This window comes from Strigops habroptila, chromosome 1 (assembly GCF_004027225.2).
Source record: "Strigops habroptila isolate Jane chromosome 1, bStrHab1.2.pri, whole genome shotgun sequence".
Lineage (NCBI taxonomy): Eukaryota > Metazoa > Chordata > Aves > Psittaciformes > Psittacidae > Strigops > Strigops habroptila.
The window spans coordinates 78,470,269-78,493,377 of record NC_044277.2 but is presented as its reverse complement, the minus strand read 5'-3'; the positions used below and the strand labels follow the sequence as shown (position 1 = coordinate 78,493,377).

The 23,109-nt window shown below is 37.8% G+C and overlaps 1 protein-coding gene across 5 annotated transcripts in view; it reads left to right on the top strand.

Annotated features, from left to right (window-relative positions):
* Nucleotides 1-23,109, top strand: part of CDH12 (cadherin 12) — a 228,098-nt gene that overhangs the window by 180,345 nt on the left and 24,644 nt on the right. For all 5 annotated transcript variants that reach the window (XM_030504737.1, XM_030504743.1, XM_030504762.1 and 2 more), the window contains 2 exons: nt 1,098-1,285; nt 10,401-10,654. In XM_030504737.1, coding sequence (XP_030360597.1) covers nt 1,098-1,285; nt 10,401-10,654 — 442 coding nt within the window. The remainder of the gene's footprint in view (nt 1-1,097; nt 1,286-10,400; nt 10,655-23,109) is intronic.

The following is a 23,109-nucleotide window of genomic DNA, read 5'->3' as shown; positions in this document are numbered from 1 at the left end:
ATGATAGAGCAAGCAAATGCTAGCTTTGCTGAGAGGCAGGGTGAAGTAAATCAAACATCCTGGGCCCACTGAAATCGGTTCCAAATGCTGGTGATTTTGACAGCAAAGGCTGCTGCGTGAAGTAAGATGAACACTACCTGCTCACTGCAAATACTTGTCATGTTGGTGTTCACCAAAGTATCCAGCAAAAGGTGCAGCTGAACAGGAAAGTCCATCACTTCAGTAGCAGTGTAGTAAGTCAGGGCATGGTATAAACTAAGGCCTATTGCTACTGGTGTCGTTAAAGTGAAGACTTACTTTAAGTACTTTGGACCTTTTCTTTTAGCATTTTTAACTATTATGCCTTGCATTTTTTTTGACATAGCTGTTTCCCTGAATGAAATCAGTTTGTCCTCACATATGAGTAGTAAGGCTTATTTTAAAAGTGTGTAATTTTTGTGTTTGGTTTTGGGTTTTTTTTTAACTTTTATTACCACTAATGGTAAATTAGCTGAAAATGAAACTCTGCAGAGCTAAAAATTTACGTTTAGCACTGAAATTTTAGTAAGAGCACCCTCTGGTGGCTAATGTATAAACAATACTCTTTATCTTCCCCCCCCCCCCCCCCCAAGGAGTTCTGCGTGTAATTATAATACTGAGTATTACAGAAATGGGTGGAAACCCTTTTTCCACTGAATTTTTCCTTTCAAGTACTGTGAAATGCATAGATGCGTTTTCTCAAACAAAATAAAAAAATCAGATACTAAAAATTGTTAAACATAAGAAGAAAATGCTTATAAACATGTACTGTCTACAAGTAGAATTTAATTCAAAAGAATCAACCATATGGGTAAAATTAAAGATAGAAATACAGATATCTATCTGAAGAGATAGAGATGATAAGGCCCTTACAGTTGCACTGGACCAAACTTAGAAACTGGGGGAAATCAGTGGGTAAAACATGCATATCTTCTTCTAATCATTTGTTGTTTTGATCTCATAATTTTAATTGGATTATTTAAGTCTGTTTATTTTGCCATGGCTCCATGGTTTTAATCAGACATACTATGTTAACTATCAAGAAATCCCAAGAATGACTGTCTACCACTTTGTCACAGGTATCTTCCATTTAAAAGTACCTGAGTCCTCTCACGTTGGTTCTGCTATTGGAAGGATCAGAGCTGTGGACCCTGATTTTGGGAAAAATGCAGAAATTGAGTATAACATAGTTCCAGGAGATGGAGGAAACTTGTTTGACATCACAACAGATGAGAACACCCAGGAAGGAGTTATCAAACTGAAAAAGGTATGTGGCACTGATGGGGTGTATGCACCCAAGTGAGAAAATAGGTAAGAGAATTAAATGTTGTGCAATTAAACCCCATAATTAAGACACAGTTGTCTGCATCTTTATTAGAATCTGTGGCTGTGATCTTAGTCTTAAAAGAAATTGGAGTTTAGTGTTTCATTTCACATACAATCAGGTATGACTTTTCATAAATAATATCAGTTTTATCAGCAGAGAAATAATTCTTATCTCTGTTAAGAAAGTATAATTTCTCTTTTATGGGAAATTTTCCACCTAAAACCATGTGAAGAAATGCTCCAGTTCAGAGCATGAAATAAAAGAACTGTATTTTATGTTTGAGATAATGTGTTACATTTTTACTTGTAAGAATTTCATTTTGAAAAATTTTATGTTTTATTTTAATAATGAAGCTGTTGTACAGCACTATGGGGAACAGAGTTTTTACTCAGGGTAGAGGACCCCAAATGATTGCAAATCAACATGTCCTACTTCCATTCTCCTAATAGTGTTTCAAAGAGCTGATTATCAGATACTCATGCAAGGAAGCACATTGCAACTCAGCTGTTGATGTTCCTTTATTGTATGAGAATAAGTTAAAGATTACTGAATTTATGAACTTTGAAGATGGAAAGGATAAGTGTTATTTGGAATTTAGTGATTAAAGCACTCAGCAGGAGAGATACAAAATAGGGACTGTAACATTTTAACTAATGGTTCTTTTCTGAGGCCAGGCATGTACATGTACACCAATGATCAACTTGTTTCCTAGAAAGAAATGTGAACCACCAACTCATTTTGATAGGCCAGCTTATGCTTCGCAGACAGCTTATGCTTGGAGGTGTAATCTTTGTAAAACAGAGACACCTAGGAGCTGAACACTTTGCAAGGGTCAGGGAAGGAAAGAGCTCTGGATGTGTGTATGAAGACAAGCTTTAGGAACAGAGAAACTTTATTTCCAATAAAATTTAGGATTTAGGTACTTAAATGTCGCCTGGCTCTAGCCATGGGTTTATATTTGCATTATATTCATTCTAACAATGACATTCCTGGCTTCAGCCTCTTGACCTGGGAAACAGTAAATTATCTATGGGTGTATTAAAGGACCAGATGATGTCAAGTCTCTTACTTACTTACTCTTCTGCTAGTTTTAATGACATAAAGTGGAAGCTACAATACCCACAGGAAGTAACTTGATGAGACACAAACTCTGCACTTTTCACACACATACCCCTTCTTTTCTGACTAAAAGTTTGAATGTACTGTTTCCTCCTTATGTGAACTTGTAAACTTTGCTTCATTTTTAAATTTATTCTGATCACCTTTTTCCTTCTATGCAGATGACTCAAAAATAGCTCCACCTGGAACTGTCAGGCTGAGCAGCTACATGCCCCTCTGTATGCACTGCCAGTCAGAAACACCGAGTGGGAACCATTGAAAAATGAATGTTTGAGCATTGAGAGTAGGCTTTGGTAGGATTCAGTTTTCCCTCTATTAGTCCTAAGCCTCAGATGTGCTGCTTGGTTTTATACACAGCAATGGAACTTTTCTATACTTGTGGTGAAGTGTATATGTATTAGACTGTATAGACAAAACATTCAAACTGGAAATGCAGATTCAAACAGCACGCATGTAAGATTTGTTCCTAGTAAAGAGGATTCACGTATGAATCTACTTGATACAGTTATCTTGGGATCAGCATAGACAAAATGCCTGGCCACTTTTGAGACTGCTGTATGGGGAATTATATAACATCTAATTGAACCACTAATTAAATAAAAAAAAAAATACACAAGTAATTCTATATCCAGGTACTTTAGAGTTGCTCGCTGTATTTTGCTGCATTCATTTAGTCTTTTCACTAACAAGATAAGGCATATCTGGAAGTTTAGGACATTTTAACAACAGCAGAACATCACTTGATGCTGCCTAATGTAAATGATAGATTTCTGTCACTGAACAGAAGGGGAAAAAAATATAATCCTAATCCCTTCTTAATCTTCATCATAGTGAGCCTGAGGACAGTGAGAGGCTGTGAAGGTCAGGGAGTACTAGCATTGTTCTATGCAGGATTGTGGAAAGAAGATTAAACCCAACATGCAGGTCCTCCAGAAAAGAATGTCTTTATACAGACCCTACATCTTGTCCTTCACAAAACTTTTCTCAGATCCCATTCATAAGCTTTAAATAAACCAAGTGTTTTAAGGCATTTTGGAATGACCCAAAATCCTTGCACTTCAGTTCTTTGCTGGCTCCTAGGTTAAACAAGAGCAATCTGGATTCTTAATGATACTGTTAACTCAGTTTTCATATCCTTTATGCTTGTGATAATATAAATGTGTTTTCATGGGTTGCAGTTTTCAGATTCCCAGAAATGCTGCACATTCACAATTCTGTCATTTGCCTGCAGAGTAGCAATTTTACATTGCATGGTGTTCCAAACACTGATTTGACGTTGTGGGATTACGCAAATATTTAAGTTAGGTATGCATTAAAGCCCTTCTTTAAATCAAAGCTGGTAAATTAATAGGAACGACACTTTCAATTATGAATTATAAATAATTAACAGTCAAAGCTGCTAATAAAAAGTGCCATGCACTTTAAAACCTGGTTTGCTCTTTTTCTGTATCATAGGATATTCTGATGCCATAAGTGCTGCAGTAATTAAGTGCTGAGACATGTCAAAACCATGCCTTTATTTCTCCTGGAAAATTTCTTGCAGCTAGAAACTGTCAGTCACTGCATAAATGCTTTTTTGTTCAGTTATGCAAAAAAACATGAAGACTTTTCTATATCCAAATTGAGAAAAATGAAACCTTCTTGCACCACATCTATTTTTGGTGAAAAGTACATTTGATGATAAAAAATTGCACAAGCCAAACTGTTCTTTTCAGCATACTAAGTGCGTTGGTGGAAGCAAAAGACCATTCTCTGCTTCTCAGACACCACAATGGGCAGAAACAGCTACAGCTGGACAAGATGCACATCTTAAATGATCTGGTTTAGGTACTAGTTTTTGTTCATGCTACCATCCAATATAAACTTGATTACTACTGCTCTTGTGGTGTTTACATATATTAAGAATTAAATAGCTTTTCTTATATTCTGCTGAAGAATCCAAATGCCATTTAGCACCACTTTGTGGTTAGTACTGTAATAGCTTCCTCTCTCCCAAAAAGGGGAAAATAGTAAAAAAAGGGGGAAATGTCTGACTTTAGGATAGTGCTGCATTCAGTTCTCCATAAGAGTAAGAAATATTACTGTATTAGGAATAGAATGACCAGTTTCTTCCCTTTCCAGTGCTATTTAATACAGTGTTTATTGGTGCTTATATTTATATATCATCTGTCCTACCTGAATGCTTCAGCAAACTTAAGAGAATGTAAAGTACTAGAAGCAGGGTGACAGAAAGTACCATCTCCTTCGTACCAGAGCGTAGTTGCCTCACATGGGGCACAGAGTAGTTCTCCCAGGTACAGAAGGAAAGTGTGTCAGTCCCAGGCAAGCTCCTGATTTTATTGAAACTTTGTTGAAACTGCATCTTTAATGATCACACCCAACAGAAAAAGAAAACAGAAGGATCTGAGCTTTACCGAATAGCTGGCACTAGATATATTAAACTAAGAATGAGTTTATAGGATAAGCCTATTATGTTCAGAAGCCTCTTAATTGGCTTAGCATAAACTAATCCAGAAATTGAGCAGGGTTGAAACACTGAGTCTGGATCAGACATTACTTTACTAATTTGTGCAAAGTGCCATTAAAACCCAGGAAAAAAGCCCTGTTTCCATGGTTCACCTGGTGTGATCCTATACTGCTGCACTATATTGGGTTAGCTTCTCCATGTGGGTCAGGGAACAATTGCATCTTGGTTTTTGGTACAGCTGTCACATAGGTGACAGAGCTATATCCACCAAATCACAGGATGTCATGGAGGACACTGCATGATGAGAAACAATAACTGTAGTGATGATATAATAACAGAAACTGGGGGAATGATGAACAGACCCAGTAGCTGCAGGGAGGTGTTTGGAATGTATGCTTCCGTGTAACCTCAGGGGCACATTTAAAAAGCCTTTCATTGGAGTCAGCATGTAGAAGTTTGAACACAGATTGAGCTGAGCTGTCTTGCTCATGCCCATGTATGTAGTGCTGGGACATTGCTATAATGTAAAAGCAGTCTGATAGCATCTGTACACCACAACAGTGAGTACAAAGCAGACTCCTGACTGTGCCTTATCCAGAATTGCATTATGGCTACTACTTGCTTTACTAGCAAGACTGGGCAGGCTGCTCACCCCACCACTTCTTTCTCCAGAGGTAGGGAATACCCTCTCCAGGTGTGTGCATAGACACTGTCTGCCTATATTCATAACTCATGAGTTTGTGTAAGTGGGAATTGTGGTCTTACATTTTGAGGAGGAAAAGCAAGCTATATTAAGCCCTTCAGTATAGGCAGAAAGTGGTGACCTGGTTGCAGACACAATCATAAAGACTACCATGGTAGCTACAGAGGAGAATGACAGGAAGAGTGAAGAAGGGGATATCTTCAGTCTCTGCAGTTTGCAGATACAGCTGTTGGGTTTGTTTTTTTCCTGGAACAGTGAAAGGTACCTGCAGAAACAGGTAAGATGCTTGAGAGCAGCAAACAGATGAACCCCTGACATTGGTCAGCTTCTCCTCTCTTCCAGGTACAGAACATAGATATATTTTTCCTACTTCCCATTAAGTCTTGAAACACTCACTTCAGATTTGGTCAAGTTACAGCACTTGGTGTAGATTTGACCTACAGATTTTATGTTTTACTGTCCATTCTCACCTTTAATTAATGAATGCTCCTGGTTGATCTGGGGCTTGTATTAATAAATCAACCTGCTCTACAATGCTAATTATTTCCTTATGCTGTTTAAAATCCAGTGCAGAAGTGTAGTTACTGAAACGTCATGCACAGCAAACAGTCTTATGGCAATATTTCACAAAATATACAGTCGCTCAACCCATCTTCAAGGGGAAACTCTTGCCAGGTTTTGAGACAGGCACATATGCAGAGTTGATCTACAACAGCATGGCTTTCCATCATTGTAGGTGTGGATCCTGAAAGCCTGTATCACAAACAATACTGTTGTATCTCTTCTGTGTGGATAAATAGTAGAAATTTCTGGAGTTTCTTGTCCTGACTTTTTGTGAAGCAGAACAAATTGACAGGATGGCTGCGCTTCTCATCAGAATTCATTGTATCTTTCATCCCATTTTTTTCCCAGTTCTTTAATTCTCTCTCTTCCCCCTTGCTTTGCGTCTATCTATCTATCTATCTATCTATCTACCCAATATCTCATTTTAGATAGATACATCTATATAGTAACATTTCTTAGCTTCTATTATCTTAAATATGGGGAACAGTAATATTTCAAAATACACTTATATCTAACAGAGAGCTGTTTATGTGCTTTCCTAGTCATACTAAATAAGTCCATTCACAATACTCCCAGAGTTGCAAGATAAAGTGATTTGTTAGTATGTGTTATTCGATTTTGGGATTTGTAGAATGCATTTGCTGCACACAGCTGTGCATATGCTGATAGTGCTTCACTATGCAGCTTATAGAGCAGCTTGTAACCGTAACACAGGAAAAGCCAGATAAGAACAAGTAGGGAAACCAAATACATCTCTTCTGTGACTAGTACCTAGAATATCGATTAGAAATATTTCTCTAATTGTTGAATAGTTCACAGTTAATAAAGATTGCCTTAATATTAGCAGAAATGCTGTTTACTTTGGAAAAACTTGTAGCTTTTGTAAACTAAAAAAAAAACTTTATTCAAACTTAGTTTTCTGAATATTATTCTTTTTATAGAAGGAATAAATATTTCTATTGGTTATTTATTCTAAAAAGTCATACCATTAAAATCTGATTAATTGAAAGAGGTTTCAATATTTTTTTTTTGTCTGTAAAATTCAAACATTTTGCTATCTTACCAGCACTCCAGATTTTAAATGAAAATATGACTGAGCACTGTCAGACATTTATTATGTAACAGCAAAATATGTCTTAAAAGGAAAAAAAAAAAAGAAAAAAAACCCAACAAAGGCAGCTAAAAAATTGTATGGATCACTCTTTTCCTTCACAGGCTTTAGTGGTATCTGCTAAAAAAGAAATATGAAGAAATGCTATTTTAACATCTTGAAAATGAAAAATCAAAAAGGTTTTGCCTGAGAACTAGGCATACATTCAATTCTTCTGTTTTTAGGCATATCAGAAAAATGCCAAAATTTAAGACTATCAATGGCTATCTCTATGGCTGAACTGTTTAAAACTGGGAAGAACAGAACTAATCAGAAGATTGTAGTGTGGGCTGCCCATAAACACAATACATTAAAACCATACCCTTTTGCTGCATGATATATGTTGTACGAAATATTTTTCTTTTTGAAATTAAATTCTAGGGTTACTCCTTACAACATTTCCCATCTTTCCACAGACGCAGTTTTAATTTAGCCTCTCATGTGCTATAAGGCTAAGTTCTGCTTTTTTCATAGAATCATAGAATCACAGAAGCAACTACGTTGGAAAAGACTTTTAAGATCGTTAATTCCAACCATTTTGTGGGAGTCTGTCACTGATTTCTTTCTCTGATGATGGCTCAGCACTTTTTGCTTGTCTCTTCTAATGTTGAGTGCCATCTGTACTTTGTATTGGCCACATACTGTTTAACCTTTAACTATATTTCTCATCAGACCCATAGAAAGACAAAGAGAAAGAATGGGTTTCTCTGATGTTACGGTGGAAAAATATTTTCCTTTCTTGGGGTCAAACTGTCTTTTCAAAAATATACCATAGTGTTGCCTATAATGCTGGGCGGAGGGTGAGAAGTAATGCAGCCACTTTATCCATCTTCTGGGTAGGTACGCCAGCCTGAACATACCAATACACAGAACTGATTGAAGTTTTATTCCTTTCTGTCCATCTCCCAACAAGCACTCTGTTCCCCTTGTATCATGAAAGTTGTGACTGAGCACTGGCCAAGGACTGTGATCTGCTACTCCTGCCTTGAAAAGTAACTCAGTGAAAGACAGCCTGCAAGGAATGCATGGATTGTGCCTCTTTCCTCTAGTACATCTATCTGCAAATATACTCACGTATCACAGGAGCTAGTGTGAACAATTTTAATGCAATTTTGAGGTATGAAAGGTACATGCAAGTCATTAGTTAGAAGAACTACCTAACTGAGAGCTTAGATTTCTTGCCTTTTCTGTCTTAACCATTTATCCCTAGCTTAACCCGTCACACTTAGGTTTTTTCCACTCCAGATTGGTTTTTAAAACTCCAGGTTTTTTCCCCTTACTATAATTCTTGAAAATATACTAACAATTTATATAATTAGCTGGAGAAGAGTTTGTGGGGTGGTTTTTTTTTTTTGTTGTTGTTGTTCTTGTTGTTGGTTGTTTCTTTGTTTGTTTGGGGAAGGTGTTTTTGACAATGTATAACAGTGAACATGAGTAGTATAGAAACTGAAGACAGTGTGTCAACCATTTGGATAATGAAGCACTATGTCCAGTGTAATGGACATACAGCTTAGAGTTTCACCACTGGAGCGTAAGATCTTCCACACAATTTTGTCTGTTTCTTCTTAGCATTAGTTTTTGTTTCTTTCTGTCAGTTCAGCCATGAAGGTGCAAGTCATACTGGCTTTTACTGGGAATTTTGTCTGTAGGAGGATGTTTATATGTGGTAGTGGATTGGTTAGAATCACTTGACTTTCAAGCTTTGTTATTTCTATGGCATACAGATTTGGGTTGCTAATTTTAATTTCCTAGCTCAAAAAAACTTGACCATCTAGTCTGTTAAAATTATAAAGTCTTTCATAAGGATTTAATATCATTATGCTATCTGTTCAGCTAATGTAAGTCAAGGAAACTCGATTGATTTTAATGGAGTTACTTCAACTTAAACCATGTAGTCATCTGGCCAATTATGTCCTGTTGTGAGAAGGACAGAAAATGGCAGAATTTGAATCTATCCTGGCTCTGACAGGTGACTGGAAATACTGTGGTAATGGTGGCTGGGGAAAGGAAAAAAAAAAAAGTCAGATGCTGAAATATTCTTGCTCACACATTTGTGATCCTGCTCTTTTTTCCAGATAGCATACTCTTTCCCATTAGAAAATTTCCGACTTGACAGTTATTATAGGCAGAAACCACTAGGTGCCAGTGTTACCCAAACATCAGGAAAAGACTGTAACATTAAAAACAACATAAAAACCGATGGAGCTAAAACCTTTAACTGAAATTAAAGCTTCAGTGTCTTTTCAACTAAATAAGACTGCATTAAGGTTTTTGATATGATTACCTTTCTAAAACCAAAGGCACTAAATTGATGTACCTTGACAGAAACCCACAGCAAAACAATCTGATTGAAGGATACATTTGCATCAAAAACCAAGACAGGTACACAAAAGGAAGACCTTATGGATTACACCTAGGATCATAAGGCAGGATAAAAGTCGGCATTTTCAAAGTACATGAGCTCAAATATATGGTGTGAATAGAAGTTCACAGATAAGATAGACATTTTACAGGAAAAACTTGTTTCAGATCAAGTTTGAATTCTCATTCCAGGCCATGCCTGAGGTTTGGTTTGACCCACGGGTATGTACCAGAGTTTTCATTCAGGCTAATTTCCATCACTGTCATGACCTTCTGAAAGCTTTCCCTGCTAAAAGAGATGGAAGTCTTCTATTTAAGGAACTGGATCAGCTAGAGACAGTCAATTGCGTGTGCTTGGGAGTTGTGAACCTGCACAACAGCTCATTTGCAAAAGATGAACCTCACTTTTTTAACTTCAGACATTCACAGTGTAACTGTTTACATCCATGTCAGTCATCCTGGGTGTTTTTTGATGTGGAGAAACAGTCATTTCCTGGGTATGATTCATCTAGCCTATTTCAGAAATCACCTTAGCATGAGATGAACCTCAGAACAAGCTTAGGTGATTAGATCGGTAGCTGAAGTTTACACTGAAAGCATCTTAAGTTATGTCAGATTAATGCTACCAAAGTGATTTTGCAATGTTTAATTTTTAGTCAAATATGATGTTTTGCTTTTGTTCTTTCTGCAGCCATTAGACTTTGAAACAAAAAAGGCTTATACCTTTAAAGTCGAGGCCTCCAATCTCCATCTTGACCATCGATTTCACTCAGTGGGTCCATTCAAAGATACTGCCACTGTGAAGATAAATGTGTTGGACATGGATGAACCTCCAGTTTTCAGCAAGCCTATGTACACAATGGAGGTTTATGAGGATACACCTGTGGGGACCATTATAGGTGCAGTGACAGCACAAGACCTTGATGCTGGCAGCAGCTCTGTTAGGTAAGAAAGCTTTTCCTCCTTCAGTAACTCCCAGAGAACCCAAAGTGATGCTGACAGTGACACTTGGTGGTTAAGAGCAGAGTAAGAAGGTATGAAATGTTCCAAGACTGTCACTGTAACAGCTAACTGATTGTCTGAAAAATATTGAAAAGAGATTCTAGTTTGGGTGGGTTATCTGGAAAAATATGTGAAGCTTCTTATCATACAGATCATGTAAGTTACTATGCACTGACAGAACTTCAGAGGTGGCGTGCTTAGACTAAGGAAGTAAAGACGTTGTTTTGCCTGGTGTCTGGGGCTTCCACAAAAGTGGCTTTGAAGTACAATAGTGAAAAAGGTTACACATGTTACTTTTGTGTTATATCTCAATGGGTGACAGTGAGCACTGCCCCTTTCACAAGAACCACTTATTGAACCACTTAGAACCACTAAGAACCACTTACAAAAACCAATGTTTTGATAAATAAATGCTACATCTGTCTTGGCTACAGCTGTGAGGATGTGATTGCTGACCAACATCATTGTGTTCAGCAGACTTCTGCACAAGTAAACTCCTTAGTTACTGGTATAGCTTATTTTCCTGAAATAAAAGGGAGAGGGAAGCTGTTATACAAAATATATTTCCAGCCACATTAGAAACTGTAAAGTGAACCTTACTCATGTACCAATAAGGAAGCTTCTGTGTAGACACAGTCTAAGATGTAGGCAGTCATTACACACACTTCCAGTACCAGTTCATGCTGGACGTACCTTACTTCAGGAAGTATTTTTATTCCAGACTTTCATGAGAAATATTGTAGACAAAATGGAAGTCATCAATCTTTAAATATTAATGTTTATCAATTGGGACCAAGACAGAACAGGAAAATGACACTACTGTCTACCAGGTGCATACACAGTCATGCATATTTAACTAGAAATTCAATTTGGACTTTTTAATCCGTGTTTATTATGTGTATTTTGACTCAGTACTTATATTCTCAAAATAAACATGCTAGATGATATGTTGTAATACTACTTAAAAAATTGACATATAGCAGTGACTGTTTATCTCCTGCTTTGTCAATTCACTGTTAATTATTGCTTAAAACTGTTACTAATGTTTCATTCACTACTTTTTTTTTAATACATTCTGCATTCTTTTCCAATACCAAAATGTTCGTGAATTTGTGACACATTCTTTCCCTGACAAAGGATCAAAACCTTCACTAACAAAGATTGAAGTGGAAATCTTTTCCCTGGTGGTAGCCTATGAAAATAGCCCCGCTGAAGTCAATATTCTGTTGAAAACAATACTTTCTTGCAAACAGATAACAAGCCTTTAATCACATTGTTGAGCAGTTTTTCATATGACAGCAGAATCATTTGAATGCATAACCTCTCCTCAGTGAGTTTTTTATTTGATTTCACAAACTCTCCTAGGGGACTCAAGGGCTCTGTTTACTGATCCTGTATTTGCAACTACACAAGAAAAATCATCTCATGATGATTTCTTCATAGACTGCACTCACTATAGTATTGAATCCTGGGCCATTTTAAAGTGGGCATGTCTATCTTTTTTAACCATGAAATCAGTACTTTGGTGTCTAAATGCCCATCTATTATAAAATACCCTTACAGTTTTGTCTACTTGCTGACCCCTTACATCAACAAACTATAGAAGTGCTCCCAGGCTCACTTTTAATGAACCAATTCAGCTGGTTTGAGCCTAGGGAAACACATGAGATGTCCCAGTATTATGAATTTCTCAGAGGGACCTGTTTCTACCCAGAAGTAAGCCACACACTGAATTCAGTGGACTTGGGTGGGAGATAAGTTGCTTTAAGTAGAGAGATGTGTTCCAGTAAGCCAACTGACCTATTGAGAAGATTAAATTGGAAACCTCTCCATGCAGCTCTCCAGGCTTTCTAAGATTACTCATTTGTATCGATTTTCATGTTTCAGTCCTGAAATCTCATCTTCGGCTCTTGTTTACCCGAGGATATATTTAATTTTCTGTATTCAGCTTTATTTACAGCTCTCTGAATTAAATTATAAGGTTCTTACTAATTTGTCAGCAATCTGATGATACTTTTATTCTCTGGAAGAACCTGCCTGTGTCCAAACGCTGACTAGTTCAAGCAGAAAAACAAATAACATGCAATTGTTAGTTACCAATGTATTATTGTTCAATATTCCCTAAGTTTTATATCCTTCAACTGAAAAAAAAAAAAAGTGCATGACTAGAAATTAGGAAAGCATAAATTAGTTTGAAAGAGTTGCATATGATTATGACTCCTTAATGTATCTTAACCAGTAATGCTTTCAGCTGTTTAAACTCTAGATTGTCTCACAGATGCAAAGAACGCTCCATCAATTTCATCATGTTTTAAAAAAGGAGTCTGAGCATCTTCTGAGTAAATATGCCCTCCAAATAAACGTAGAAAAGCAAGTAATGTTCTTTGGAGGCAACAGCCCATACAATTTGCTGGATGGCACAGTTTCTTTACAAATTCATTCATTTTCTCTGAAATGTTTTCCTAGAGCAGTTTGGGCATTAAGATGTCCATTACAACAACAATAAAATCAACAATCTGCCAAATAATAGATACTGGGATAAAATCTGCACTGTATGGAACAGAAGGCAAAACTTTTGAGAACAAAGCAGGCTAGAACAGTTCATATGAATAGAAGCATCACTAGTCACAGCAACCAAATCCATGTTATCGGACAAAAACTTTAGCTCTGTTATGCTAGTCACATCAGGAAGGGGGAGATAACAGCTAAGAATGAAGACTGGATTCAGCTGTTAGAAAAATATTTTTCTGGAAGCCACTGAAAATGGTGAGGATTATATTATTTTTCTCTTTGTCCTGTTACTGAAATCAAGTTTTTGGACATGTCAGGAATTTTAAAAGGTTTGTTTTATGCGATAATATTCATTAGAGATTTTGAAGTGAAAAGGCACAGAGCACACACTCAGTAAGAAACAGGAAATTAAGCTCAAGGAGAAAAGGGGCCACAGGTATTCAACACCTGCAAGAGTGGCTGGCTTTTAAGCTGTTTTGGAACATTACCCCAGTTCACCTAAATTTCAAACTGTATTAAATCTGAAGTTTATGTCTCTCAGGAGTGCTATTTTGCCTATTCCCATTTTATCCATAATGCTGCAAGAAATGCTCAGCATAATGTTAGGATGAAGTCCTGTGTACTTTGTGGCCATTAAACATCCCAAAGCACTTTTGAAAAGAACAATGATCTCATGTTCTTCTCAGACTTCTCTAGTTTATGATGGTTATAAGGTGTCTGGGAGGAAAAAAAAAACCAACCAACCAAACACCTGTATTATAATGGATGTAATTTGTAAATATGCAAATGGTTGTAGTAAAGATCCTTGTATTTCTGGTAAGAAGAATTTTAGGACTTCCTAAAAATCACTTTTATATGTGTCCATACAGCATGAATGTTACAGACAGAGCTGTCTAAATTATGAGGAAGTGCAAATGGATGGCAAGACTGAGTTATCTGCAATACCTTCTAGAATAGTGAGCTTTATCTAACAATGTGTGTGAAGTTCAAAAACTTTGCACTGACACCTTTGAAGTTGTAAGATTTCCTTGTAGGTGATCTTCTGGCATAAAGCATGGAAGGGTTATTGTCCCTGATGTGAATCCGAGATATGACTCCAATTACAATGAGCTTCATACTCTGTGTCACAACACTGCCCTTCAGACCTTCCCTGCTCGAATCAGAAGTTTTGCGTTATGAACCGCAAGAACCACTCAAAGCAGGAAAGCTGTGGAGAGTGTGCATTTTACTGTCCAAGTCCAGCATCATGAAACCATGATATTGAAGAAATAAAAAAGTCATGTGTACTAGTCACAGGTCACTCCTGCCCTCACTATCTTGGGGACAAGACTTGTTCCTTCCATGTGCTTCCGAAGAAAAACCCTTATTTGTTTTCTGAACTAGTTCACAGTGATCCAGAAATTTTCACAGAGAAGTTCTGTATTCCCAATGCATACTTTTTCATGTAAAAATTAAGAAAATACAAATAATATGTTTCTTTCTGAACCTTTAAACACTTTATGTAAAAGCACAAACAAAATTAATTTATGTTAGATATGTAATAGGAAAGTGCTTGACCTTTTTTTATGCATTCACTTTATGAATCTGCTTTTCCTTCAAAAAGAAAAGTCCCATCTTTTGATATCAAAATATATCTTATAACTGTATACATACATTCATACATAGAAGGACTGGAACATGTACTTCCAGCACCTCAAGCCTCTTTATTTAATAGCAGATTGACACCTATTTTTCTGTGTATGTTATCACACTGGAGGGCAACAAGATGCTTTGCCAGTTGTTTTTGCACAGATGGTGGGCCTCAGAAATGTTGGTTCCTTTTTAGCTGCTTTGGTGAGTTTTGCACAATTCTTGCTCTGTTACTTCCTATCTATTTCTGTTGCAATTTTAGCTCTACTCCATCCCTTGCCTTTTACTGAAGTCCCAGTCTCCTCAACTACTTTCAAGATCTCTGTTCCAAGTTCTAATGTATCCAGGCTAACCCATTCAAATCCCTATACCAGTACTTCTCAGTTCCTGCTGCATATCCCTTGCTATCTTTTTTGGTCCTCCTACTAACTCACTGTTTTCTTGTATCTCTTATGCTCTGGTAGTTCAATACTAGTCTCCTATTTCACAGTCCACCTTTCTTTTGCCCACAGCTGGTTTCGGCCTTTTTCTTCCAGAACCACATCCCATTAACTTCACTGGTGTTCAGTTCTATTGCCTTCATTTCTTCTGCTGATGACAGACATCTTTTTTGATCTTAGTGGTTCAATGTATTCTGTTCTCTTTGTTCCAGTTACTTTGATCTTCTTTCTAGAACTATAGAAAGTGGGTTTCTATCCCAACATTTTCTCTGAATCCCAAAGGGTATATTTGGCTGACACATCTGGTCTTTCCTCACCAGCCTCCCTAATTCCCAGTCTCATCTGGCTCAGTGACCATTCAGCTACCATATACACAATGACATCCCCATCTACGTACCTCCCAGCAATGCTGGAAATTATGTAGAGTAACAAACTCTTAGTTCCTCCTTTTATTTCTCCCTGACTTTCTGACTCTTCTTCTGTTTTCTTCTCTGACTGCTAGACTTCATGACCTTAGTCAATCACATCCCTCCACTCTGTCATCCTCTGTCTGTAAATTCTTCCCCAGACGATCCCATGTACTGCTCTAGGTTTGAATAAGCTGGCTTCCTCCTCAGCAACTGGGTGGTTTTAAGGGACTGAACAGAAAGGTGACTTCTCTTCAGACACGAGGCAGAAAAATCTTCCTCTTCTGTGTATAACTGTCTTTCAAAAAGGACTGTTTTCATTGCAGCTTAATGAATTCCTGCTCTTTAGCAGTGTCACAGCAACTGACTGTATTTTTCTACCGTGAAGCAAGATGTGTATAAAAAATTATTATGGTAGTCCCCTTCATGATAGTTTAGATTAATATTTTTTATTTCACATTTGCAATGGATTATGTGCATGCAAGCAGACCGTTAGGACAGCTCAGCTGACAAGTGACTCAGTTGTATTAATTCAAGAACTGTGGTACCTTGGTTACAATGATCAGCTTGGAGCTACTACAGGTAACCACCACCACCAAAAAAAAAAAAAAAAAAAAAATCAAAAAATTGCAGATTTGTTTAAACCTTAATCTTAAATCTATAGAATTAAGGCTGAAGGGATCACGCACCATTCTTTGGTGGGCAAGGTAAACGTACTGTCACTCATTAGCCCTCTGTGATGCTGCAGCATGTTTCCTGGAAACAGAGACTTGAGCTGAAAAACCCTGCTTTGTCATTGTGGAGCACATGTAGACTGATCTTTTCATCATATGTGGGCTTTCACAGGACTGTCAGGAACATGGAGCAAAGGCGAGTGCTTTCTGGCAAAGTCAGAAAGCCTGCACTAGAGGAAAGTCATTTGACATGCATAAATTTTCTTAGATCAACTCCTGGAAACACTTGCAAAAATGAATTAGTATTTACTATGTCCAGCAAGTAAGAAGCAACTGAAAACAATGTTTAAAATTGAGAGACGCCAGTAACCTTTATTTATAGTCAGTAATTCATCAACTTACTGAAGCTTGTGAAAAACGGCAAGTGATCTTCAGCTGGCATATGCAATCATATTAAGCTGTAAAATGTCAATCAGGAGTTTAGAACTAAAACAGATGTGTAGGTCCAGGAAGTTTGTGGGCTATGGCTTTCTGTGAATGACCTGTTTGTGAGGGAAGTGGATGCTGAAAATCAAGAAATGTGCATTCAGCTCCAAGGCAGAAAAGAACAACTTGGCAGGGAAAGCTTTTAGATTAATTGAGAATGGCTAAGAAGCCAGACTGAGGGGAAAGGAACAATATGACCATAATAGTTCTGGTTTACTTCACCGCACTTGTACCACCTGGTGATGTGATTTTACAAAGCTAGTTCGCATCCCAGAGGCACACAATGTAATTTTACTTTAGCTCAAATAATAGCCTTCCTGATTTCTGATCAAGGGCTCTTATTCCTCATTTCTCCATGAATGGATTTCTCAAGCATTCTAGAAAGCAATTGTAAGACTAAAGCAGAGGTTTAATGGCTGCAGCCATACCACCTCAATCTGTGAATCTCTCAGGGCTTCATACTAAGAGAATTACAGATGGTCAGGATGTAAAAAACAACATCTAGGAAAAACTTATGTGCTACAGGGAAACATGTTAGTTGGTTATTCTGCACTGTGGTACACAAAGTCAAACCTGAAACCATCTTCCTAGTATAAAACCAAGCTTCCCAGCATTTTTAATTAAACTGGGATGTGTACCACTGACAGGACCAGAGCCAATGGACACAAACTGAAACACAGGATGTTCCCTCTGAACAGCTGGAAACACTTTGTCTTGGTGACTGAGCACTGGCACAGGTTGCCTAGGAGTCTCCCTCTGTAGATAATAAAAAAACCCATCTTGACACAGTCCTGGGGAACAGGCTTTAGGTGGCCCTGCTTGAGCAGGGGGTTGGTGACCTTCAGAGTTCACTTCCAACTTCAATGCTTCTGTGATTCTGAAACTTCCATCTTTTCTAAGCTGAAATAGAGTGTGACAAATGATGACACAGGATCATCTAAGATGTCTGGATATGAAAAAGGAGCAAAGATAATCTAAATGCAATGCTGATTTTCAGTATGTGCAAACAAAAATACAATCATTACTGTCAGCATTCATGCAAATAATATGTCTACAGATTTATTACAACAGATTATTTTAGGCAGTAAATCTGAAAGTAGTGTGGAGGAAACACAGCACAGAAATTCCAGCTCAGGTAGGAGGAGAGAACTGATTTTAAAGGCAAATGATGGGGCTCAGGTCAGATTATCAGCGTGTAAGGGGGAGCAAGAAGGTGCTTATCCAACAACTTCTGCCTGGGGTCCTCATGAAATTCATAAAACCTTTGAAAAGGTGACTCCATACTTACTTATATTGATCTCTGCAGATTCTGGGTTCCTTTATACACATAGATGGTTGAGGAAGAGAAATGAAAAAGGAAAATGCAGCAGCTCCTACAGTGTCAGAGTTCTCCTGAATAATCTCTTACTTTATAAGCGGTTCACCAAACCAGGTTCAAAGCAACAATGCAGCCTCCAATTCCCGATTTGACTGTTCCCTCTTGCAGATCCATCTGATAATCCAGGTGAGTCCTAGCTGATGATATAAGCAAGCAAAAATCCTCTACTACGTGCTGCAGCTTTCTCTGGAGTCAGCATGATTGCTGTTATTTGCTTTTTCTTTGTCTGAGCATCAGCATTTTACTTCAGCTTTTTTCTGGGGAAAAATCTGGAAGATCTGTTCAGATTTTAGTATCCAAAAGATAGAAAGCAGAGCTAGTATTTACATGATGTAAAAGCAAAACAATCAAAGATTATTCCTGTTGAATTTATGCCACTAGACCAGCAGTCCCCTATAGCAGCTTTGCTCCTTATTGCCCTAGTATTTTATCAGAAGACAAAGCACTTCAGGCCAGGCATTGGAATAAAGGCCCAAGAAGAATTTCTGTCTTATCCCATGGTGTTTATGTCAGGTACACCCAAGTACAAAATAAGTTTCAACTTCTATTGAGACTGAATATTTGATGGAGTCATCACATCTGTCATCACATCTGTTTTCCCCCTCTAAACTTTCTTAAGGGTTGGGAGGGGTCCCTCAGACTCATTTGCTCCCTTTCTGTACTCACTCTGCCCACTGATAGAGATACTGATACACACACAGATGTCCATCCCAGCACGCTTTTTCCCCGTCTAAAACCAGCAAAGCAGGATGCTCTGCTTTTCACCAAATGTAAGATGCATCCTCCAATTCCTAGGTGCCTCTGTAAATGTGGGTGGCAGGTCCTTCATGCTACGGACAGCATGAAGATAGAAAGAACAAACCATGGACAGCGGTACAGAGAGCAAATGTACATCCTTCAAAATCAGGGTGAAGTAGTATTCAGGGCCTATAATTTGTGGTGCTGGTAGAGAATGTGCTCTGCTGCTTTCCCACCGTAGCAATATTGACTGCTAAGCCTGGAGTGAGGAGGTTAAGTCCAACGTGCCTTCTACTACCGCTCACAGTCTGAACCACTGAGACTTAATTAAACTACAGGACAAAGCTTTCCCCCTGCCTGGTTGTCTTGCAAGTTCTGCCTGCTCAATGAGGCAAGAAAAATTATGTTAAAACTGAATAAAAACAATGCAATTTCCAAATGACAAGGGCTTTTGATAAGATACTCAGCTGGTAATGATAAATGCAAAGCAGACAGTGGAGCTGACTGATGGGTTTGATAAGCAAATGAACAAAACCTTTAAAGGGTGAGGGGGGAAGGAAACACAGGAATTTGTAGACAGGCAGAACTGACAGTTTGGAAGGGCTGAAAACTGAAGTGCAGCACATTTTATTTCCTTTATTACCTAGTGTGTTTTACTAAAATTCTTATGTAAGATTTATAAGGCTTATGAAAAGTTTAACAGCTTCCACTGCTTGACTCTGACTCGTTAGAGTCTGGCTGTCTGCAGCTACTGCTTCCCTGTCAGTTAATTCTGAATAATGATCAATTTTCTCCAAAGGAGCAAAGTATAATTTGTTTGCACTGATAGTACTCATTCCAGATCAGGTGAGCTACTGACTGCTAAAATCACTAATCCTTCACCCTCCTGATACAGAAGCATGCAGCCATGTATGAAGAACTGGGAACCCAGTCACATAGTATGCAGATGACTCAAACTGTGTTATTTTTTCATGTGGGAGCTCATACGTTACATGGAAGGCATGAATAATGATATGCACAGGACATTCTGACAAGAAAAGTTTGTGCCTTCTCCCGACATGTAGCAATTCCAGCTGCCCTTCTCTAAACTATCATCACCTGCACCTGATATGCAGTATAGACAATATTCATTTTGGGAAGCCTGGAATACAGCTCACAGGATATCATTCCGAGAAATAATAGCACTGAACTCCTTTGAAAAGTGGACACAGGAGTACAACAACTTATTTAGGCTTCTATAAAAATAATCCAAAAATTTTCTGCTTTGTAAGTCAAAATATTATAACAAATACAAAGCTATCCTAACACTAAAAGACTAGAAACATTATTTCAGTGAGATTTTCAAAAACATTCAGCTTGGACTGTTACAACAGCTTTACATCAGTGCTAAGTACCTTCAAAATCTCTACAAGATCATAAATAAATATGGCATTTGAGTGCAATGAGGAAAGATAAGTCATGGTAAAACTGTCCACTCAATCTGGGACAGCAGCTCAAGCCTTTCGGTCACTGCGTCTGACTGGGCACTTAGGAGACATTAAGATCTAAGGGCAAAAAGTTAGGTAGCAGTGAACGGCAGTGCTGGTTCCTTTCCACATTTCAGATACAGATTGGTTTTTGTTTGTTAAGGGGTTTTATTTGTTTGTTGGGTTTTTTTCCTTTATTCGTAGTATCCTCTGAAATAAAAACAAAACAAAACATTAAGTATTGAGATTATTATGTATCTGCATGGTTAGGGTTCTTCTGGGATCCGACTGGTATCCACAGGATTACCCAAAGGATAGGATCTGACAGCTGATCAGTCGGGGTTTCTTTTGGTTTGACCCATAATGCCTCAGCCGTGTTCTGAAGATACTCAACAAAGGTACAGAAAGCTTCTGTTCCCATTAAGAGAGGTGGCTTAATAAATTAGTTAAACATAGAAACAAAGAAAGTCAACCTACCAGAACAGCACCTGCCACTTTGGAACATTACCACATCCTTTACATTTTTTGGTTAATGAAAGGAAAATTTTACAGCAAAACTTCAAATGTTATTTTGCTGTTATTAGCATTAGATTTTTCTAATAGCTGTTACTATGAATCAATCAGACTATGTTTTTATGTGATAGTAGCTAATTTTGACTGGATTTACTTCCTCCAAGCAGAATATCACAGTATCAAACCCAGGGTATTAAAACTAGGAGTTTTTCACAAGAGAGGTCCTATTTCTTTTCATTATATTAAGAATTTTATTTCTAAAACTTTCTGGTATTAACAGATATTTATATTCAATAATTTTTTATTTTATTAAATAGATCTAATATTTTATATATACTTTGTATGCATACAGCACAGCTGTTGCTGGGTTGTACAGTGTAAAGGGCACTTAAAAAATATGAGAAGGAACCCTGAGGTTGTATTAACACAGGACAATATGAATGATATGCAAAGACTATTGTGTGCTACTGTTAGGCAAGTAGTACGTTACACCTTATTTCACATTATCATGCTGCACAGAGGAGAAAATAGGATATTTACCATTGCGCTCTTGTAAAACCTCATAAGAGATCATTCTTAAAGTAACAGAAAACCACAAGACTCAGAATCAAGGGTAATCTTTAAATGAAATGAAGGTATGAAAAAGAAACTAAAGTAACTTAATACTGGTTCCGGTTCTGCAGCCCTGAGGAAGACCTTGGAAGTCTAATTATCCTATTTAGACCTAAAGGCAGATAACTCAGACAAATGTATCATTTAGCACAGGAAAATAAAATGTTTTGCTACATCTAATTATACTTCTGTCCTGGGTTCAGCTGTAACAGTTATTTTTTCTCCTTCCTAGTAGCTGGTGCAGTGCTGCGTTTTCAACTTTAGTCTGAGAACAGTGCTCAGAACACACCAATATTTTAGTTGTTGCTAAGTAGCACTTACCGTGATCAAGGACTTTTCAGTCTCTGGTGCTCTGCCAGCGAGGAGGGACACAAGAAGCTGTGAGGGAGCAGAGACAGGACGCCTAACCCAAACTAGCCAAAGGGGTATTCCATACCACAGCCTGTCATGCCCAGTATATAAACAAGGGAGTTACCTGGAAGGCCCAGATCGCTGCTTGGGTCAGCCTGGGTATCAGTCGGCAGGTGGTGAGCAATTGTATTGTGCATCACTTGTGTTTATTGGTTTGGTTTTTTTTTTCCTTCCCTTTTTAGTTTCAGATTCTCTCCCCTTGTTATTTCCCTTATCATTATTGTTATTAGTGGTAGTAGTAGTGGTTTTGTATTATGCTCTAGTTAGTGGACTGTTCTTATCTCAACCTGTGGGATTTGCATTCTTTCGATTCTCCTCCCCATCCCGCCGGGAGCAGGGGGGTGAAGAAAGGAGGGAGGGAGTGAGTGAGCGGCTGCATGGTTCTGAGTTACTGACTGGGCTTAAACCACAACAACTTGTTTGAACTTAATGGCTTCTCTAAGCATACATGGGCTACAGGGGAATGGTTTAGCAAATTCTTGGCTGCACCTTCAGCAGAATGATGGCAATCATTCCTCAGTCTCATCTGGAATGGAAGATATTTTCAGCAATCAGCAGAAGAGTTCAGCAGTTGGATTTGAGAAGAACAATAAAGAATTTAGTGTTCAAAATATGTATGTATGTACATGTGGTGATAATTTTTTTTTTTTTAAGTTTTACACAATGATAACCCAGTGAATGGATCATCTTGAGAATTGCAGGAAGGAAATTTCAGTGGCAGGATGGGATTTTGGAGGACACAAAGTTGTTTGCATGCTTTCCACAAACCCCAGCTTCTCTGTATACATTTTAAAATATTTGGAACTGCACCTTAGACCAGATCTGTAATTGAGTATAATCTGCTCATTGCTGGAGGTTGGACTAGATTACTTTTGAAGGTCCCTTCCAACCCAAACTATTCTATGATTCTGTAATTAACATGATGATACTCTTTCCTGTTATGTATCAGAGTTTAGCATTACAGGGACTAATAGGATTATTCATTCCATCCTTTTAGAATTTTTGCTTACTGCACAGTCCCTATTACTTTACCTGGTTTAGCTTTGTAGTACCAAGTGACAAAATTAATACCATTCCTCTTATGTGCAGCATAATATATATCACTGCCAGCAGGATTTTGCTGTGTAACATAA